The sequence below is a fragment of the Pinus tabuliformis genome, chromosome 5_1, assembly GCF_031772625.1.
Source record: "Pinus tabuliformis cultivar Carrire ecotype Pingquan chromosome 5_1, CPIR1, whole genome shotgun sequence".
NCBI classification, from domain to species: domain Eukaryota; kingdom Viridiplantae; phylum Streptophyta; class Pinopsida; order Pinales; family Pinaceae; genus Pinus; species Pinus tabuliformis.
Genome location: NC_142305.1, coordinates 570,736,749 through 570,756,343, shown reverse-complemented (window position 1 = coordinate 570,756,343; position 19,595 = coordinate 570,736,749). Strand labels below are relative to the sequence as shown.

The window sequence follows — 19,595 nt, the reverse complement described above, 5'->3', positions numbered from 1 at the left end:
GATATGCGCATATACGGAAATTGGGCATATACGAAAGATATGCGCATATCTTCCGTATATCCCTAACTTTCCTGTATGTGCATATCTTCCGTATATGTACGTCGTTTATGTATCTGCATCGTATATGCGCAAGTTCAATGTATAGAAATTGCGCATATACGGAAATTGCACATATACGGAAGATATCCGCATATACGGAAATTGCGCATATACGGAAGATATGCGCATGTCTTCCGTATACCCCTAACTTTCTTGTATGTGCATATCTTCCGTATATGCACATCGTTCATGTATCTGCATCGCAGATGTGCAAATTCCATATACATAAATTGCGCATATATGGAAATTGGGCATATACGGAAGATGTGCGCATATACGAAAACTGGGCATATACGGAAGATATGCGCATGTCTTCCGTATATCCCAAACTTTCTTTTATGTGTATATGTTCCGTATATGCATGTCGTTTATGTATCTGCATCGTAGATGCGCAAATTCCATATACAGAAATTGCGCATATACGGAAGATATGCGCATGTCTTCCGTATATCCCTAACTTTCTTGTACGTGCATATCTTCCGTATATGCACGTCGTTCATGTATCTACATTGTAGATGCGCAAATTCCATATACAGAAATTGCGCTTATACAGAAACTGTGCATATACCGAAGATGTGCGCTTATACCAAAATTTGACATATACGGAAGATATGCGCATATCTTCCGTATATCCCTAACTTTCCTGTATGTGCAAATCTTCCGTATATGCACATCGTTTATGTCTCTGCATCGTATATGCGCAAATTCAATATACAGAAATTGCGAATATACGGAAACTATGTATATACGGAAATTGCGCATATACGGAAGATATGCGCATGTCTTCCATATATCCCTAACCTTTTTGTATGTGCATATCTTCTGTATATGCACATCGTTCATGTGTTTGCATCATAGATGCACAAATTCCATATACAGAACTTGCGCATATACAGAAACTGTGCATATACGGAAATTGCGCATATACGAAAGATATGCGCATGTCTTCCATATACCCCTAACTTTCCTGTATGTGCATATCTTCCGTATATGCACGTCGTTCATGTATCTGCATCGCAGATGCGCAAATTCCGTATACAGAAATTGCGCATATATGGAAATTGGGCATATAAGGAAGATGTGCGCATATACGGAAACTGGGCATATACGGAAGATATGCGCATGTCTTCCGTATATCCCTAACTTTCTGTTATGTGCATATCTTCCGTATATGCACGTTGTTCATGTATCTGCATCGTAGATGCGCAAATTCCATATACAGAAATTGCGCATATACGGAAGATATGCGCATGCCTTTCGTATATTCCTAACTTTCTTGTACGTGCATATCTTCCGTATATGCACGTCGTTCATGTATCTGCATCGTAGATGCGCAAATTCCATATACAGAAATTGCGCATATACGGAAACTGTGCATATACGGAAGATGTGCGCTTATACGAAAATTGAGCATATACGGAAGATATGCGCATATCTTCCGTATATCCCTAACTTTCCTGTATGTGCATATCTTCTATATATGCACGTCGTTTATGTCTCTGCATCGTATATGCGCAAATTCAATATACAGAAATTGCGAATATACAGAAACTGTGCATATACGGAAGATATGCGCATATACGGAAATTGCGCATATACGGAAGATATGCGCATGTCTTCCATATATCCCTAAAATTTTTGTATGTACATATCTTCCGTATATGCACGTCGTTCATGTATTTGCATTGTAGATGCACAAATTCTATATACAAAAATTGCGCATATACGGAAACTGTGCATATACGGAAATTGCACATATACGGAAGATATGCGCATGTCTTCCGTATACCCCTAACTTTCTTGTATGTGCATATCTTCCGTATATGCACGTCGTTCATGTATCTGCATCGCAGATGCGCAAATTCCATATACAGAAATTGCGCATATACGGAAATTGGGCATATACGGAAGATGTGCGCATATACGGAAACTGGGCATATACGGAAGATATGCGCATGTCTTCCGTATATCCCTAACTTTCCTGTATGTGCATATCTTCCGTATATGCACGTCGTTCATGTATCTGCATCGTAGATACGCAAATTCTATATACAGAAATTGCGCATATACGGAAACTGTGCATATATGGAAGATGTGCGCATATACGAAAATTGGGTATATACGGAAGATATGCGCATGTCTTCCGTATATCTCTAACTTTCCTGTATGTGCATATCTTCCGTATATGCACGTCGTTCATGTATATGCATCGTAGATGCGCAAATTCCATATACCGAAATTGCGCTTATACGAAAACTGTGCATACACGGAAGATATGCACATATACGGAAATTGGGCATATACGGAAGATATGCGCATATCTTCCGTATATCCCTAACTTTCCTGTATGTGCATATCTTCCATATATGCACGTCATTTATGTATCTGCATCGTATATGCGCAAATTCAATGTACAAAAATTGCACGTATACGGAAAATGTGCATATACGGAAGATATGCGCATGTCTTCCCTATACCCCTAACTTTCCTGTATGGGCATATCTTCCGTATATGCACGTCGTTCATGTGTCTGCATCGCAGATGCGCAAATTCCATATACAAAAATTGCACATATACGGAAGATGTGCGCATATATGGAAACTGGGCATATACGGAAGATATGCACATGTCTTCCTTATATCCCTAACTTTCCTGTATGTGCATATCTTCCGTATATGTACATCGTTCATGTATCTGCATCGTAGATGCGCAAATTCCATATACAGAAATTGCGCATATACGGAAACTGTGCATATACGGAAGATGTGCGCATATACGAAAATTGGGCATATACGGAAGATATGCGCATGTCTTCCGTATATCTCTAACTTTCCTGTATGTGCATATCTTCCGTATACGTACGTTGTTCATGTATCTGCATTGTAGATGCGCAAATTCCCTATACAGAAGTTGCGCATATACGAAAACTGTGCATATACGGAAGATGTGCGCATATACGGAAATTGGGCATATACGGAAGATATGCGCATATCTTCCGTATATCCCTAACTTTCTTGTATGTGCATATCTTCCGCATATGCACGTCGTTTATGTATCTGCATCGTATATGCGCAAATTCAATGTACAAAAATTGTGCATGTACGGAAACTGTGCATATACGGAAGATATCCGCATATACGGAAATTGCGCATATACGGAAGATATGCGCATGTCTTCCGTATATATCTAACTTTCCTGTATGGGCATATCTTCCGTATATGCATGTCGTTTATTTATCTGCATCGTATATGTGCAAATTCCATATACAGAAATTGCGCATATACGTAAACTGTGCATATATGGAAGATGTTCGCATATACGGAAGATATGTGCATGTCTTCCGTATATCCCTAACTTTCCTGTATCTGTATATCTTCCGTATATGGACGTCGTTCATGTATCTGCATCGTAGATACACAAATTCCATACACAAAAATTGCGCATATACGAAAACTGTGCATATACGGAAGATATGCGCATATACGAAAATCGGGCATATACGGAAGATGTGCACATGTCTTCCGTATATCTCTAACTTTCTTGTATGTGCATATATTCCGTATATGCATGTCATTCATGTATCTGCATCGTAAATGCGCAAATTCGATATACAGAAATTACACATATACGGAAACTGTGCATATACGGAAGATGTGCGCATATACAGAAATTGCGCATATACGTAAGATATGCGTATGTCTTCCGTATATCCCTAACTTTCTTGTATGTGCATATATTCCGTATATGCACATCGTTCATGTATCTGCATCACAAATGCGCAAATTCCATATACAGAAATTCCGCATATACGGAAGATTGGGCATATACAGAAGATATGCGCATATAAGGAAACTGGGCATATACGGAAGATATTCGCATGTCTTCCGTATATCCCTAACTTTCCTGTATGTGCATATCTTCCGTATATGCACGTCGTTCATGTATCTGCATCGCAGATGCGCAAATTCTATATACAGAAATTGCGCATATACGGAAACTGCGCATATACGGAAGATATGCTCATATATGGAAATTGCGCATATCTTCCGTATATCCCTAACTTTCCTGTATGTGCATATCTTTCGTATATGCACGTCGTTCATGTATCTGCATCGTAGATGCACAAATTCCATATACAGAAATTGCACATATACGGAAGCTGTGCATATATCTAAGATATTAGCATATACGGAAATAGGGCATATATGGAAGATATGCGCATATCTTCCGTATATTCCTAACTTTCCTGTATGTGCATATCTTCCGTATATACACGCATATCTTCCGTATATCCAATCTTAGATCTGATCACTATAATTAGAACCTCCACAATTAGATAACACAAGCCAAATATCTACAATATCTATGTAATATTATCCAATCATTTTATTCAATATTTCAACACGGTATTGAAATATATGAAATCATAACATCACATATAGGAAAACATTGAACTCTTTGTATTAATATAAACGGAGAGAGTTACAACCAAATATAAAGTTGGTCTTGTATAAGAGCTCCTCCAAGTTGACTTGACCTTCCTTGTCACAAAGTGTATCTCTATGTCACCCTAATGCATGGAATAATGACTCTCACAACAACAACATGAGGGTATAATCTATCTCCAAAATCCAACCGCTAGCTTGTGGATGATAGTAAATATATAAAAGAGGATGGTAGGTTAGGAATGCTTATCCATTTACCCAATCTAGGCTTGAGATCCACTCTTGATGGAAGGATGAGATCAAGGGATAAGGGATAGGATTCAAGACTTTCATCCAAGGTAAATGGTTTTAAGAATTCCTAGAACCTTATGGAGAAGTAAGCTTTGAGATTCCTGTTATTATTCATGGATTTATATAATTAGCGCACCCCCAGCAAGGGGCAACCTATTGGTAATCCGCAGGTCCAACAAGGGTCAGCCTGCTGGTGAACGTAGTCTCTTAAGGAAGCAGGGTGCGTTGGGCCTTAAAATCACTTAAATGAAGCAGTTAAAGGAAGAAATTCAAGGATTAGGGAGAGTCATGCTTAGGGATTTGTGCAAATGTGACGACAAGGGGTAAAATGATGTTGATTGATCCAGTTAACGTGCCTAGTGACAAAATGGCCTATAACAACTCATATGGTTTATATTTGTATATTTGATAAATTTGAATTGAAGACCTTGGGTTGTAGTAGTTTTTCATTCTTATGCTACTCCTCAAGTTATACATATTATACTACTTATCTATATGAAATGGATACTGTTTTGGAGAACTAATTCCTATTTTTACTCAAGTTTTGGTTGCTTTGTCGACATACATTGAGACATAGATCCACTATTTATTTGATCGTCGCTATGATCTGCATGTGACATGGTTCCAATATGTATTTTCCATGTCTAGGATTTTCCATTCTATATATTCTTCATGTATTTTCATCATACATGATTTGGTGACCATGCTTACCTTTTCATGTTAACATGTATATGCCTCCCTTGGGGAAGATAGTAATTTGATACATTGGTTTTGTTTGAATATAGTGTTTTGATCTTGTGGTTGTTGGACTTCACTTCGCTACACTTATCTGAATCTTTCGTAGTATTCTAATGTAATTCAACCATCAACCTCCCTTCTGATCTCATTTATTAGATGACATATGCTATAACATTTATTTTGTCATTAATGACTTCTTAACAAGGATATATCTGCTTTAATATCTTTTTTTCCACTGAACTTAGTTTAAAAATGACTTTTTACCTAGTATAAAAACTTTTCCTTATGGAAACACACATATTATACACTCATTCTCTTCATGCTCGGTGTGTATGCATTCCAAACTTTTGAAAAAATAATAAATCCACATTAATTGCATGCTCCTGAGTGCAAGTTACTAGGTTGTTACAGTACACAACCCTAATTTCTATTCCCAATGAACTTAGACAACTTATGAGAGTATAAATAAGGTTTATGTGATGGAGAAGGGGGAATTGACCATTTTTGTACCTTTATTTTGGAGCATTATATTGAAAATTTAACCTTGGATTTTATGGTTCCCTTCTACACAAACCTTTGTTTATAAGGTTGACTCTCTTAGTCAAATTTGATATGTAATCCCTTATTGGTTTTCCTTTTCACATATAATGAGGAGTTGTAATTAAAGTTGAAGTCTATAAGGAAAGTTAGGGATATCTTCCGTATATGCGCAATTTCCGTATATGCGCATATCTTCCGTATATGCACAATTTCCGTATATGCGAAAATTTTTGTATATGGAATTTGTGCATATACGATGCAGATACATAAACGACGTGCATATACGGAAGATATGCACATATAGGAAAGTTAGGGATATACAGAAGATATGCGCATATCTTCCGTATATGCATAATTTCTGTATATGCGCATATCTTTCGTATATGCACAATTTCCGTATATGCAAAATTTCTGTATATGGAATTTGCGCATATACGATGTAGATACATGAACGAAGATATGTACAAATTCCATATATAGAAATTGTGCATATACGGAAATTGTGCATATACGGAAGATATGCGCATATACGGAAATTGCGCATATACGGAAGATATGTTGTTCAATCATTAGGGAAAAATTATTGTAACTATGGAAGCAGAAATCTGGCAAAGGCTCCCAGAAGATTTGTTGTGTATGAGTTTAGCAAGGTTGCCCATGTGAGTTCTTGGCAAAATGAGGACTGTCTGTAAACAGTGGAATTATCTTCTGTCTTCCCGTGATTCCCTCCAAGTAAATGTTCCATCCTGGGTTTGGATTTTGCATCATTAATGAAAGGTTATTTCTCCTGGTATTTCTATGAGTATTATGATGGATTATATGTGGTGTATATGGTTTTGATTTCATTGATATTTTTGTCCCTACTATGTTGGTTATGTACATGTTTTATGACAGCAGCCATGAGTGGCTCTCATCATGTTCTTATTTTTTATTGAATTATCAATATATCTATGACCTAATGGATGAAATGGAAACTAATGTGACAAGGAGACAATGATTCATAGTGAATCTCAGATAAGTATGAGACCCTTATGCTCAAATCTATTATTTACACCCATTAGGTTGCATATTTACTAAGTGTTTGAGAAAATGTCTATCAGGGCTAGTAGGGGTCCAATCAAGGTCTTGAACAAGTATTTGCTTTAGTACTATCATTTCCATGTTATTTTACTGATTTGAAGAGATGGTTCAATTCTAGGCAGTCACCTGGGCTCTAGGCCTAAAAAAGTGGCTTAAATCCTGGAGTCGCTGGCATAGCACTGCCAATTTGGGTCTTTGGACACTGGTAGGCAAGCCTATGAAAGCGACTGTAGGTTTCCAGTTGTATGCATGCCTTGTCGTGGGAGCGACTTTGGGTTTAATTCATTGAAATGCTAGGTTAACTCAGGGGTTGGGCACCTAGAGTGGTAGAATAGCTCATGGGCGTCCTGTAGCACCTTTTTCCGTATATATGTGTATCTTTTGTAAATGTGCATACCTTCTCTATAATGCACAGCCTCTGTATATGCATATACACAGAAGTTATGCGCATATGGAAAATACACATATATATTGGAGTTGTGTATATATGAATGTTGCAGTTGTACATGTGTATGTGCATATACAAAAAATATGTTCATGTACAAAAGCTTCACATATATGAAAGATATATGCATATACGGAAGTTGCGCATATATTAGAAGGTTCGCCAATATAGAGAGGAAGCAAGTGCTTCATCAGGAACTCCAACTTGTGGAATTCATAGGATAATGGTATGATGGCATAAGAGATGAAGCAAATCAAGGAGTTGAAGCTCTTTTCAATCAAGGAAGCTGTTGAAATAATTGTAGATAACCTAAGGGTAAAATAGGTATGTATGCTTGTATGTTGTATGGTTGTAGGTAACATGGATCACTACTCTATCTTGAGAAGCATGATCAAAGAAAAGGAATCTCCTCCCATGAAAGTCGATGCTGTAAGGCATGTGTCACACTAGATGAAATCAACATAATATGTCCTCATATGGAATATGAGGTGGTTGACAGCAACTAGAGGAACTCTGATTGGAAGTTCCTAGGAATGTCATGTGTGAAGAAAGAGATGAAGCCCCAATTCCTACACACCGGCCTAGTGACTTTTTTATTTATGTCTTCCCACTTTTAGTCATTTTCTCATGCTTCCAACATTTGCATGGTGCACTATAATGCCTCAGCTTGAGTAGCGCCCCGCCTTTCTTGTAGAGTTCTTTTAGATGGTTGGCATCGATTCGAAGGGCCTCATTTGAATCCTCAAATTCCCATTTCAATTATTTTATCTACAACCACGTCTTTGTCATGTTATGGTAAGAACAAAAAAGGCCATTAATGATATGATCATTAGCATTGGAAATGGAGGAGTTCTAATTTGAAGTAGAGTGGTGCCAATGTGTTTTGTGTAATGCTTGGCTGTCACGAACCAACTTTTTTCTCTGAAGCATATGTTTCTTTCTTCTCTCAAGTCCTCCAAATCTAGATGCAACATACTCTCAGTTGGCTTCCCCTTCTCAGTCATGATATTCACAATGTTATCGAGGTTGTCCATGTGGATGGTGAAGCCATCATCATTGGATATATTTATATAGGGTTGTTTGATGGCCACCTTGGCACCCATAAGGTAAAGCTTCTTGATGTCCACTTGGGGAGGAATTGCATCGTAAATTTCAAACCAAGCTGCAAGACCATTTTCATTGTCAAGAAAAGTCGTGACAATGCACATCTTGTACACCTTCATGAAAAGTGTTCCATAGACTACCTAATCGTAGTGGACTTCCCCAACCTGCAATTCGGTTAATGAAATGGGCGTCAGCCTTTTGAAGGGAACCAAAAATTTTGCACCACCACTGTTGCTATCTCTGGGATCTATAGAAGATGATTGTAAAATAAAAAAACATCCTACATCGACGTAGCTTTGTTTATAGGCAAGAATATGGATGAGATCAACATGGAGTTGGAGGAGAGTTCACTTTTCAATTCCATCTGAGGTATCTCGAAGAAGGGATGTCTTCTCTAGGCTCTCTGAGATGTCTTGGAGGAGTGATTTCCTTGAATTATTCCTCCATTGAGCGATATAAGTCCTTCATCCTTCTTCTTACTCTTCTTCCTCCATTAAGCAATATAAGTCCTTCATCCTTCTTCTTACTCTTCTTCTCCTTGCTCTTCATTCTCAGTTAACTATCAACTTAACAACCTTCTTTGTTTATGTTCTTGTGTTGTAGATCTCTTATGTTCCAAATCCATATTTAATGATAAAGGCATTGTATCATATTTAAATAAAGCTAAACCCTTCAAAGTGTGATTTATCGGTGCTTTCTCTCTATTCCATATGAAGTAAAAGAGTGTGTTCTGAGTTCCTTCCTAATTTAAGCATGACTATCTTCTATCATTCTTTTAGATAAACATTGCTTCCCTCCTCGTTTAAAAGTGAGTATGTTCCCTTTAATTTAACAATGTGCCATTGTTATGACCAAAACTACTTGTCATGGAATGGTAGATTATGAAAGTAAATTCTATACATTTCCTAAATTCATGTCATTTAATGTTTCACAAATTATATTTAAACCTGTTATTTCTAAAATAATGACACCTTATTTATTTCTCATTACGTTAAATAAAAAAATGACTTCAAAGAATAGCTATCAAGCCTTCACATTCTCCTCTGCATACTCTAAACACGTTATGGGATAAGACATACTTATAAAGGCATCTTTTATTATTCTTTTCATAAAAGCATGAAAACACACTTTTTTCTTTAAGAAAACATTCTACCTTAACCATTGGTGACATTTTTTATTCCTTTTATTATTAAAAATATGCAACTAAACCATAAACTAAATCATTTCAATAAAGGTTAACATTTTACCTTATTCATCATTAGAATATGATTAATTTTATAAAAAGTGTATTCAAATCATAATATTTTAATATAAAGATTCAATGTAATAGTTGGAAAGACCTATCTTATTATTAAAAGTATATAAAACAACTCTAAAATAAGTCATTTTAATAAAAATTAACATTTTCATTAATCATCATTAAAATGTGATTAAATTTATAATAATTCTATTTAAATGATAATATTTTTAAAATAAATATTTGATATGATAATTGAAATATATATTTAACACTATTCTTATTGCATTTAAATTCAATTTAACTTAGGATGCAAGCTTGTGTGATTATGATCATATATCAAGTCATTTTTGGAAAAATCACATAGAAATTTCAAGGTTGATGCTTTTAAAATCACTTATAGTTCATCATCAAGATAGATAGATATGGATAATACTAAAATCAACTAGAACTTTAGAGAATAAATAAACAATCATTAAAATTAAAAAAAAAAAAAATCAATAAATTAATATAACTAATTAAAACAATAAAACATTTAAAAACGTCCCTCACTATAATAATAACATCTTTAAATTTATTATAACTATTCATTATTACTATATCTTCCGGAGCTAGGATGGATGATAGGTTGACTCGCCTACAAGGTGTGCATCCCTAATTTGACTAAACTTTACACATAAATAATTAATTAGGAAAAATACATTTTAACATAACTATTTTTTAAATAATCAATCTTATCATAATATTGTGGTATCCACATAAAGTGTTAAACTTTAAAAAAAATGTATCATAATTAATTTTATTCTTACTTTTATGAAATTAAAGTGAGTGTGCTTGTAACTGGGGCAAAATAATCACTTTAAAATATTTTACCATTCTCATTTGGAATAATTCTCACATTTATTTATCCAAAATTTTAAAGTATTTTATTTTTTTATAAATTAATTATTATAAAAATGTTATTTTATTTATTTTATTAAACTTATAAAAACATTATAATTATTTTTATCATCAAGTTATTGAAATTCTAAATTCTAATTATATATATATATATATATATATATATATAGTGTGTGTGTGTGTGAGAGAGAGAGAAAATTAGAGATAAATCAATAAAATATATCCCCTTTCAAAAATAAGATTTGCGCAAACAATTTGTTATTTTTATTATATTTTAGTTATTTTATCTTTAAATTTTTTTTTAATGCTTTTATATTTGTTCATATATAATCTTTTGTATGTGTGCATTTATGAAAGCATGCTTATATAAATATGTAATTATAGAAATGGGTATCAATCTATTCACATAAACAAACACTAGCCTTTGTATATGTGCAATTTTGTAAATACACATTTACAAATATAGATATATGTATAGGTTGTTGTGCATGCACATATATGGATGCATTAATGGAAAGAAAATCTTATACGTAATTATATATTGAAATCACATTCGTATATATATAAATATATGGAAGCCAACATCCATATATGCATATTTATACAATCTAACTTCTACTTATGCACATTTATAGAGTCTAACATCTATATATTGAAGTTGATTTCTTTAAATACATATATACGAAGATCAGTTTGAATTTTAATCATTATTTCTTTTTAAATAATATAATTCTTAAAATATTTGACAAATATTTTTAATTGATACACGTGAATTCAAGTATTTTGTTTTCTAAATATTTAATTTATTTTAATATTTAATATTTAATATTTATTTTTGCCCCTCCCTATTCAAATTGAAGTTCGATGAAATCTTGCTAATATTGATGGGAGCAAATTAAAATTCAAATGGGTTTAAGAGATGTATAATGGAAAATATGAATAACTGCTTTACCTTAAATGTTTTCCAGCTTTGTTTCAGGGTAAAAGTCACGACAATGATTCAAGATAGCTTTTCATAACTATTAAAAAAGAACATTGAAATATTTCAAAGATAGTTTTTCATCTCGGTAACCATTAAAAAAGACCATTGAAATTTTGAAAAAAAAAAAAAAAGTTACGAGTTCATACCTAACTGTGAGATTGAAAGAAATTTGATTCTCATTTAATTCAAGAAGCCCATTTGAAAAATTCTGGTTTACTAACCCCCGCATGAATCATTAATATTTATAAAATAAAACTAAAATGTTTTTAGTAGGATGGAGAAAGTTTGACCGAGATGGAATAAGTGCTCACAATATTTTCTTCTACAAACTCAGCGAATATGTATCAAAAACATTTATTTCATTTCTGCGAGGAAATTTTTTTTAGCTTTTAAAGTGACAAAAGAGGTTTAAATGTTTATATCAAAAGAGGTTTCAATGTTTATATCATAATAGCTTTAAGCTGTAAGCCATTTGTCTCCATTTCCCATGTTTAACTTTCTAAGGTTTGCCAGCGTGTTTTGAGTTTGATGCAAATATAACTTTAAATCTCCTCCTCTCCTATAACACAAGCACCTAAATTTTCTTCTCTTTTTACTATTTACATTTCTTTTATCATTGTTGGCGGGGACTTCTCGCATGGAAGCCATGTAGAACACGGTCAAAAGAAATGAAAGTGAAGCGTTAATGGAAAGTTCCCATGTTGAGGATGGAGAATTTCCATGTCGCCGAGGTACGGTGGTATTGAACTAGACAACTGATTATTGGAAAGATCCAAATCTGTAAGAGTGATTGTCGATCGAAACCACAGCGGAACTTCTCCCTCAAGGCGGTTGTCGGAAAGGTTGAAATGAAGGATCTCCACGTAACTTCCCAAACTGGCGAAAATCTTACCACTCAGAAGATTGCCTGCGAGATCTATGTTGGTAACAAGCATCATGCCTCCAATCTCGACAGGAATGTTGCCTTCAAGTAGATTGCGTGGCATAGAAAACGATTGAACTATATGCCTTAAATTCGCAACAGCAGGAGGAATGTTACCTCGAAGCTGATTGTACCCGAGATTCAAGTCTTGCATTTGAGTGCAGTTGGACATGCTCGCAGGAGGAATGTTACCTCGAAGCTGATTGTACCCGAGATTCAAGTCTTGCATTTGAGTGCAGTTGGACATGCTCTCTGGTATTGTGCCGCTCAAGTCATTGTGGTAGAGAGACCGACTACTAAGCTTCGTCAAACCGCAGCCAAGTTCTTCTGGTATACGCCGACTGAGCCGATTTCCAGAGAGCCAAAGCTAGGCCAAGCTTGAGCAGTTTCCTAGCTCCGTTGGGATCGCTCCGCTCAAGTAGTTATCAAATGCCAGGAATCTGGTGAGCGATTTTAAGCGACCATAGGTATACTTCTTGTTAGCAAATTACCCCTCACATTCCAGTACTGGACGTTTGTAATATTAGCTAACTCGAGCGGGAGGGTACTCGTGAAGAAATTGGGACTAATCACGAAATCGTGGAGGCCAATTCCTCTTCGGCAACGCATAGCCTTAGCTTATCGAAGGACTCTCTCACCTCCTGTTTGTCCATCGTCCTGTCGCGAGACATCATTGTCCCACACCCCTTCCACTGAATTTTCTGCGATCGTTACAGCCGCTTGAACCTCCGAGGATATATATTTCGCGATACCCAGCGCTACCAGACACGGAGTATGCACGGCCAAATTCAAAATATAGTGGGCGGGTAAATTGAAAATATCAAAACCGGGCGGGAAAATAATATCAAAAATTTCTGGGGAAAATTCAAATGTGAGATCCATCATGCGGATCATGCCCCTGGTGGATCATGTAACATACACATAAGCCATGGTTGATGGATGCGAATACATACCGAGACGTCAACACAATCTCCTATTAATCGGAATCTGTTTGCACACGGGTTGACAGCCAAAGCCGATGTCAGAACCCGTCTCCCAAGACTGTACTTAGACTCTGTTAAGAGAGCATTTATAATGCTATAGGGTTTGAAATAAGAACTGCCCCTGAGTGCTTCCCGTCTGTCCTTTCAACCATGCTTCTCAGAATCTGGCTCCTCCATCGACGACTCTCTGCAGTTGGCCGGATTGAACGGTTCACTAGTTGTCTGGCTTCTCAGAATCTGGCTCCTCCATCGACCACTCTCTGCAGTTGGCCGGATTGAACGGTTCACTAGTTGTCTGGCATTCATTTCTCGGCTGAGGGGTCTCATTTGGTCATTGTTTCGCTTCGAGGGTTTTACGCTCTCGCCTGTAGTTCAGGTTCTCCGTGCTATTCTCTCCTTGTTCTGGCATCATGATCACTCACGAAGGGTTCTGAGACTCCGTCATTATTGGGGAACACAAGCTATAGGGGCAGGGAATATATGCATATCTTCTTCAGGTAATAATTATTAAGGTTTTATTCATAGTTTCGTTTTGATTTTACAGTGTTATAGTCAATCCCTGATATGCTTGACTCAGTCACCGATTCTAACACTATTTCCCTATCATAGTGCAAGGCAAAGATCTTCGGGAACAGGGGTTTGGTTTGGGTCTGCGACAAATTCTTCAGTCAGCTACAATATCTGCATCCCTTCCAGGTATTCTGACTCTCTTCCAGTTCTAAAATTAGCGTAGGTTGTTCAAGACCTGACTGTTCAGCTAAAAGTCTGTAATAGTTATTTTAAATGGGTAATAATGAGTCTGTACTAGTTCTCCATTGGAGATTTAAGACCACAGGAGTCGAAACTCCGTGGTTAGTTTTGTACTGAATGTTGTTTTAAGTTTAAAAGAACCTTATGACATCAGCCGAAGGTGAGGGGTCTGGCACTTATGAAGGCTAGTCGCCCTTATATACTCAAGTCACTAGACTGTTTGTCGCATGAACTCTTTTATGGTAATACTTTGGAGATAAAGACTTTCTTATTTTAATAGCAAGGTTTTCTTTTCGTTTTCTTCTATGTAATGTTAAGCCTTTGGAATATCGAAAGTTATCCAAAACAGGCTTATTATCATTCCTTGATTGATCTTTGGACATACTCAGGGTTTCTAGGTTAAAACTGTAAATTCCTTTATGCTTGCATGATAAGTTTTCTCTCATTCCTGTCGTTCTGGTTGTAGTCATAAGATTTTCTGTTTGTCGCTACGAGGCTTTGCGCAAGTAGATGAAGTACTTGCTCCACGTGGACTTATAATAACTGAATTCCAAAAACAGTTTATAATTCAAACAAATAATAACTGAATTCCAAAAAGTTTATAATTCAAACAAATAGTAATAGTCTATTTAGTTGCACTAAAATTAAAATAAAGATTTAAATTAATAAAAGATATTACAACTCTATAACTCAACATTATTAAAATATCATGGAAAAATTTTACTTCAATTTTATTTTATTAAAACTCAACCTCAATTAAAACTTTACTCTATAACTCAACGTTATTAAAAATACTATAGAAAAACTCTACTTCATAACTCAATAGGACTACAAATAATAGAATTTCAATTCAAAATAATTGAAAAGAAAATTCAATTTCTAATTGAAATTGAAATTATTATAAATAGGATTTTTCGACTAATCAAAATATTCGCATTTTAACTCAAAATTCTGTTATTACATTACAAATAATAAAAATACTAAATCTATTTTTAAATTCAAAACACAATCCTTTAAAAATAAAACTTTAAAAATAAAAAAATAATTATGAATTGGATTTTTCGACTAATCAAAATATTCACATTTTAACTCAAAATTATGTTATTGCATTACAAATAATAAAAATACTAAATCTGTTTTTAAATTCAAAACACAATCCTTTAAAAATAAAAAAATAATGAACTTACAAATTTCAATAGAATCCTTTAAAAAAACACGCATAAAATTTATAATATTCTTCAATATAATATTGGATAAGTGCAAGAAAGTGTTTTTCCCAAATTTTAAAAATAAAAAAATAATGAACTTACAAATTTCAATAGAATCCTTTAAAAAAACACGCATAAAATTTATAATATTCTTCAATATAATATTGGATAAGTGCAAGAAAGTGTTTTTCCCAAATTTAAACGCACAGATAAATTTGGCGCATTGGCCTATCTAACCACAGTTGCAACTTGCATTGTAGTAAGATTGGATTTATCGCGGGTCGTGTGACGTGTCACTATGGAGTTCTCTATAGAAGCAGAGGAATTGTCGGGACGGCAAAAAGTGACTAGAATTTGGGCAAAAAAATTTTAATTTTTTTTTGTAGAGGCAGTGTTTGAATAGTATTTTTATAGTGGAAATGGATTCAGCACCATCAAAAATGTTTAAAACACCTAAAATTTTGAAGTTTAACAACTATAACTTAGATTTACAAAAATCCTTACCAGATTTTTTTTAAATATATCCAGAATTACCATAACTTTTTGGACAATTTCTCTGGTTAGTTAAACTACGTCTTCAATAATTAAATCTAATAATTTTTTTTATCCGCCATAGAAATTTAAATTTAGAGCCAGTCGGGATCCGGAACTGCAATTATTAATTAGCACAGATGATTGGGTAGGGTTTATCCATAGTGTTGTGTGATAACATTCCCTGCTCCTCGTTTGGCTCTACAATCATAGCTGTTTGATTGAGAGGGAGAGCGAGGCCTTCGAAGCCAAGGCAAGGCTAGTAAGGCCACAATTTATAATTGGATAGGATAGGTGTAAGACATATTTGCAAGTAAAAAAAGATAATGTGGCTATAGAATTGGTAATGTTTCAAATATTATGATTAGAATTCAATTATATGGTAAATTAGTATAATTATACAAATTAAATTATTAGTAAATATTTATAGACATAAGTATCAAAACTCTTATTTATTAAACATTTTATATTCTCCAAATTTAAAAAAAATCATAAAAGGTAATATTAAATTATTATTATTAATTATAATAATTTTATTTTAAATTATTATTATTGAATTTAGATTCTGTGATTTACATATATCATGAAAAGTAAGAAAATTTTCGATAAAAATCATGTGGTTAATAGTCAAGACAGGATGAAAAACTGTGTGCTTCATCATTAAGACAAGATGAAGCACTAGATGATGATGTAATTTTTACAGAAAGTTTTCTTACTTATTATTATTATTATTATTATTAAATATAAAAATGATTAATATATGAAATAAATATATGTACATTTTAACAAAATTCAACAATATTCTTACCAATAGAGATTCACTCCCACTGTAACATGGAAATTTTTAAGTGATAAATAACTCTTTTTACAATACATATTATAAAATAAATGCACTTAAAAATCTTTAATAATATAAATAATTAAAAACCCTATTTATAAAATACAAGTAACTTAATATATTTAATCACAATATTTTATTAAAAAATAAAATTAAAAAATATTTTTTTATTAATCTTTAAATATATAAAATTTATGCTTCAAAAAAACATTAAAATTTAACACTATTTTCATCAACATAAAATTTTATTATAATTAATAACATTTATTTAAACACCATTTAAATATATTCCTTACACACTAAACTCTAAAAGACACCTCAATAAAATCACAACTAATAACCAAAAATATCCACAGCAAATATGGAAACAGCTGAATTTGTTAAAAGACACCTTAATAAAATCACAACTAATAACCAAAAATATCCACAACGAATATGGAAACAGCTGAATTTGTTAAGACTTTCTGCCCATTTACTGTTGATTTTATTTGACTGCACAAATTCCGCGTTTTAACATTGAAAAATTACACGCATGCACATTGGAAGGCAAAGCAGTAGTTTAATCGGACACTTTTTTGTTTTAAAAATTATAGAAATTTTGGTAATATTTTGATAAAATTTGAAAAGAATTTTTGTAAATTTAAGTTGTAGTTATCAAATTTCAAGATTTTGGACGCCTCATAAGTTTTTGATAGTGCTGAATATATTCTGGCATAAAAAAACATAATTCAAACACTACTACTACAAAATTTATTAAATTTTTTTAGGAAATTCCAACAACTTTTAATAATCTTGACAATTCCTCCACTTTCACATCCATTAAAAGTGACAAACGCCCTCCTACCATACCAATGAAATCTTCTGTTTGAAATTGAGGGCATGCAAATTGTCAGCACCTTACATCAACTAATGGTCAAAATTTCCAGGACTATTCTAAAATTCACATTCCATTTAAATTTTCTAGACTATTTGGAAATCTACACTCTAATTATGCTCAATAAAATTACTGAAAACCTAATCAAATTCTTTATGGTTTCCAATCAAATTATTTATATTTTTTCATGTTTTCAAATCTTAGTATAGATTTATTTTAAATATTGTTGTAGATTTTTTTGATTAAATATTATTTAGATATTTTGTATAATAATTTTTTTTTGTTTATCTATAAAAAGATAAAATTTCAATTTTTATGGATGAACTGGGCGGACCCTTATATCATACTGAACTGGAAGATAGAATGAGCCTCTTAACTTAATAATTTAATTTCATGTGTATTGTTTTAACGGTGGCCAGGATCCTATTGCCATACAAAGGCTAGCTGCTGCTATCCTCCATGGGAAAGCCTCCGTCCAATTTCTCGATTTACGGCCTGTGGCCAAATTTCAATGATGGCACCTATCCTACTAGTTGCGACAGTAGCAATTCCTTCAATCCTTCACAAGTATACTATATTACTCTTCAATCTATTTCTGCATTGTGAAATATTTTGATTCGATGGTAACACTAATTAATCTGAATCTGTGCAGATCAGTGATTTGAGAGAAGATAAATCAGTATTGGGGATCGTTGGATTGCCCGAGCAGTAACAGCTTGAAATTCTGGGAACAAGAGTGGCAGCAGCACGGGACTTGCTCGGAGGCTGAGCTGAACCAACACGATTATTTCGCAGCTGCCCTTCGGCTCAAAGAGAGAGTCGATGTTTTGGGTGCGTTGGAGCAGGCGGGAATACAACCAGACGGAGCAGCATACTCTTTGAATAGCATCCTGAATGCAATACCAGGGGCAGGAATTGAATACCAGGGACAAATCGGGAAACAATCAGCTGTACCAGATTTATATGTGTGTGGATTCCTCTGATTCTTCTTATCAGCCCGTATTTCCTTCTTTTTAGGTTTAGAGTATGCATTCAGACAAACAGATTCATTCATACTATGATTCTCAGATATAGTATTTTCTGTTTTGATATTGACAATATGCCTTTCAATGTAAGGAGATCGAAAATTAGAAACATCATTTTATTGGATTGTATTTTTTTTTTTGCGTTAAGGCACTCAGAAATTAGAATCACTTTTTTTTTTGTTGGATTGTATTATTTTAGATAAGGATTTTATGAGATAAATTTTAAATAAGGATTTTATGAGATGAGAATTGTCTATTTTAAATAAGGATTTTATGAGAGGAGAATTATCTATTTTTTCTGTAATTTTTTTTTATTAACAGACCTTATTTAAAATAATATTTTGTACAATTATTTAATTTGTTTTTGTTTTTTGTTTTTCTTTATTTTTATTTTTTATTTGAGTGGATATGGGAAAATTTCTAAGCCACATTTGCTTGGATTGTATTATTTTAAATAAGGATTTTATGGGATAAATTTTAAATAAGGATTTTATGAGATGAGAATTGTCTATTTTAAATAAGGATTTTATGAGAGAAGAATTATCTATTTTTTCTGTAAATTTTTTTTTATTAAAAGAAATTATTTAAAATAATATTTTGTAC

At 33.6% G+C, this 19,595-nt stretch overlaps 1 protein-coding gene across 1 annotated transcript; it reads left to right on the top strand.

The window, feature by feature from the left end:
- The first annotated feature begins 13,722 nt into the window (after positions 1-13,722).
- LOC149166118 (ribonuclease-like storage protein) lies at positions 13,723-18,950 on the top strand. Its single transcript, XM_089430051.1, has 5 exons — positions 13,723-13,813; positions 13,928-14,263; positions 14,376-14,462; positions 18,387-18,534; positions 18,677-18,950. The coding sequence occupies exons 1-5, from the start codon at positions 13,723-13,725 to the stop codon at positions 18,948-18,950; spliced, it is 936 nt and encodes a 311-aa protein (XP_089286177.1).
- Positions 18,951-19,595: the final 645 nt, after the last annotated feature.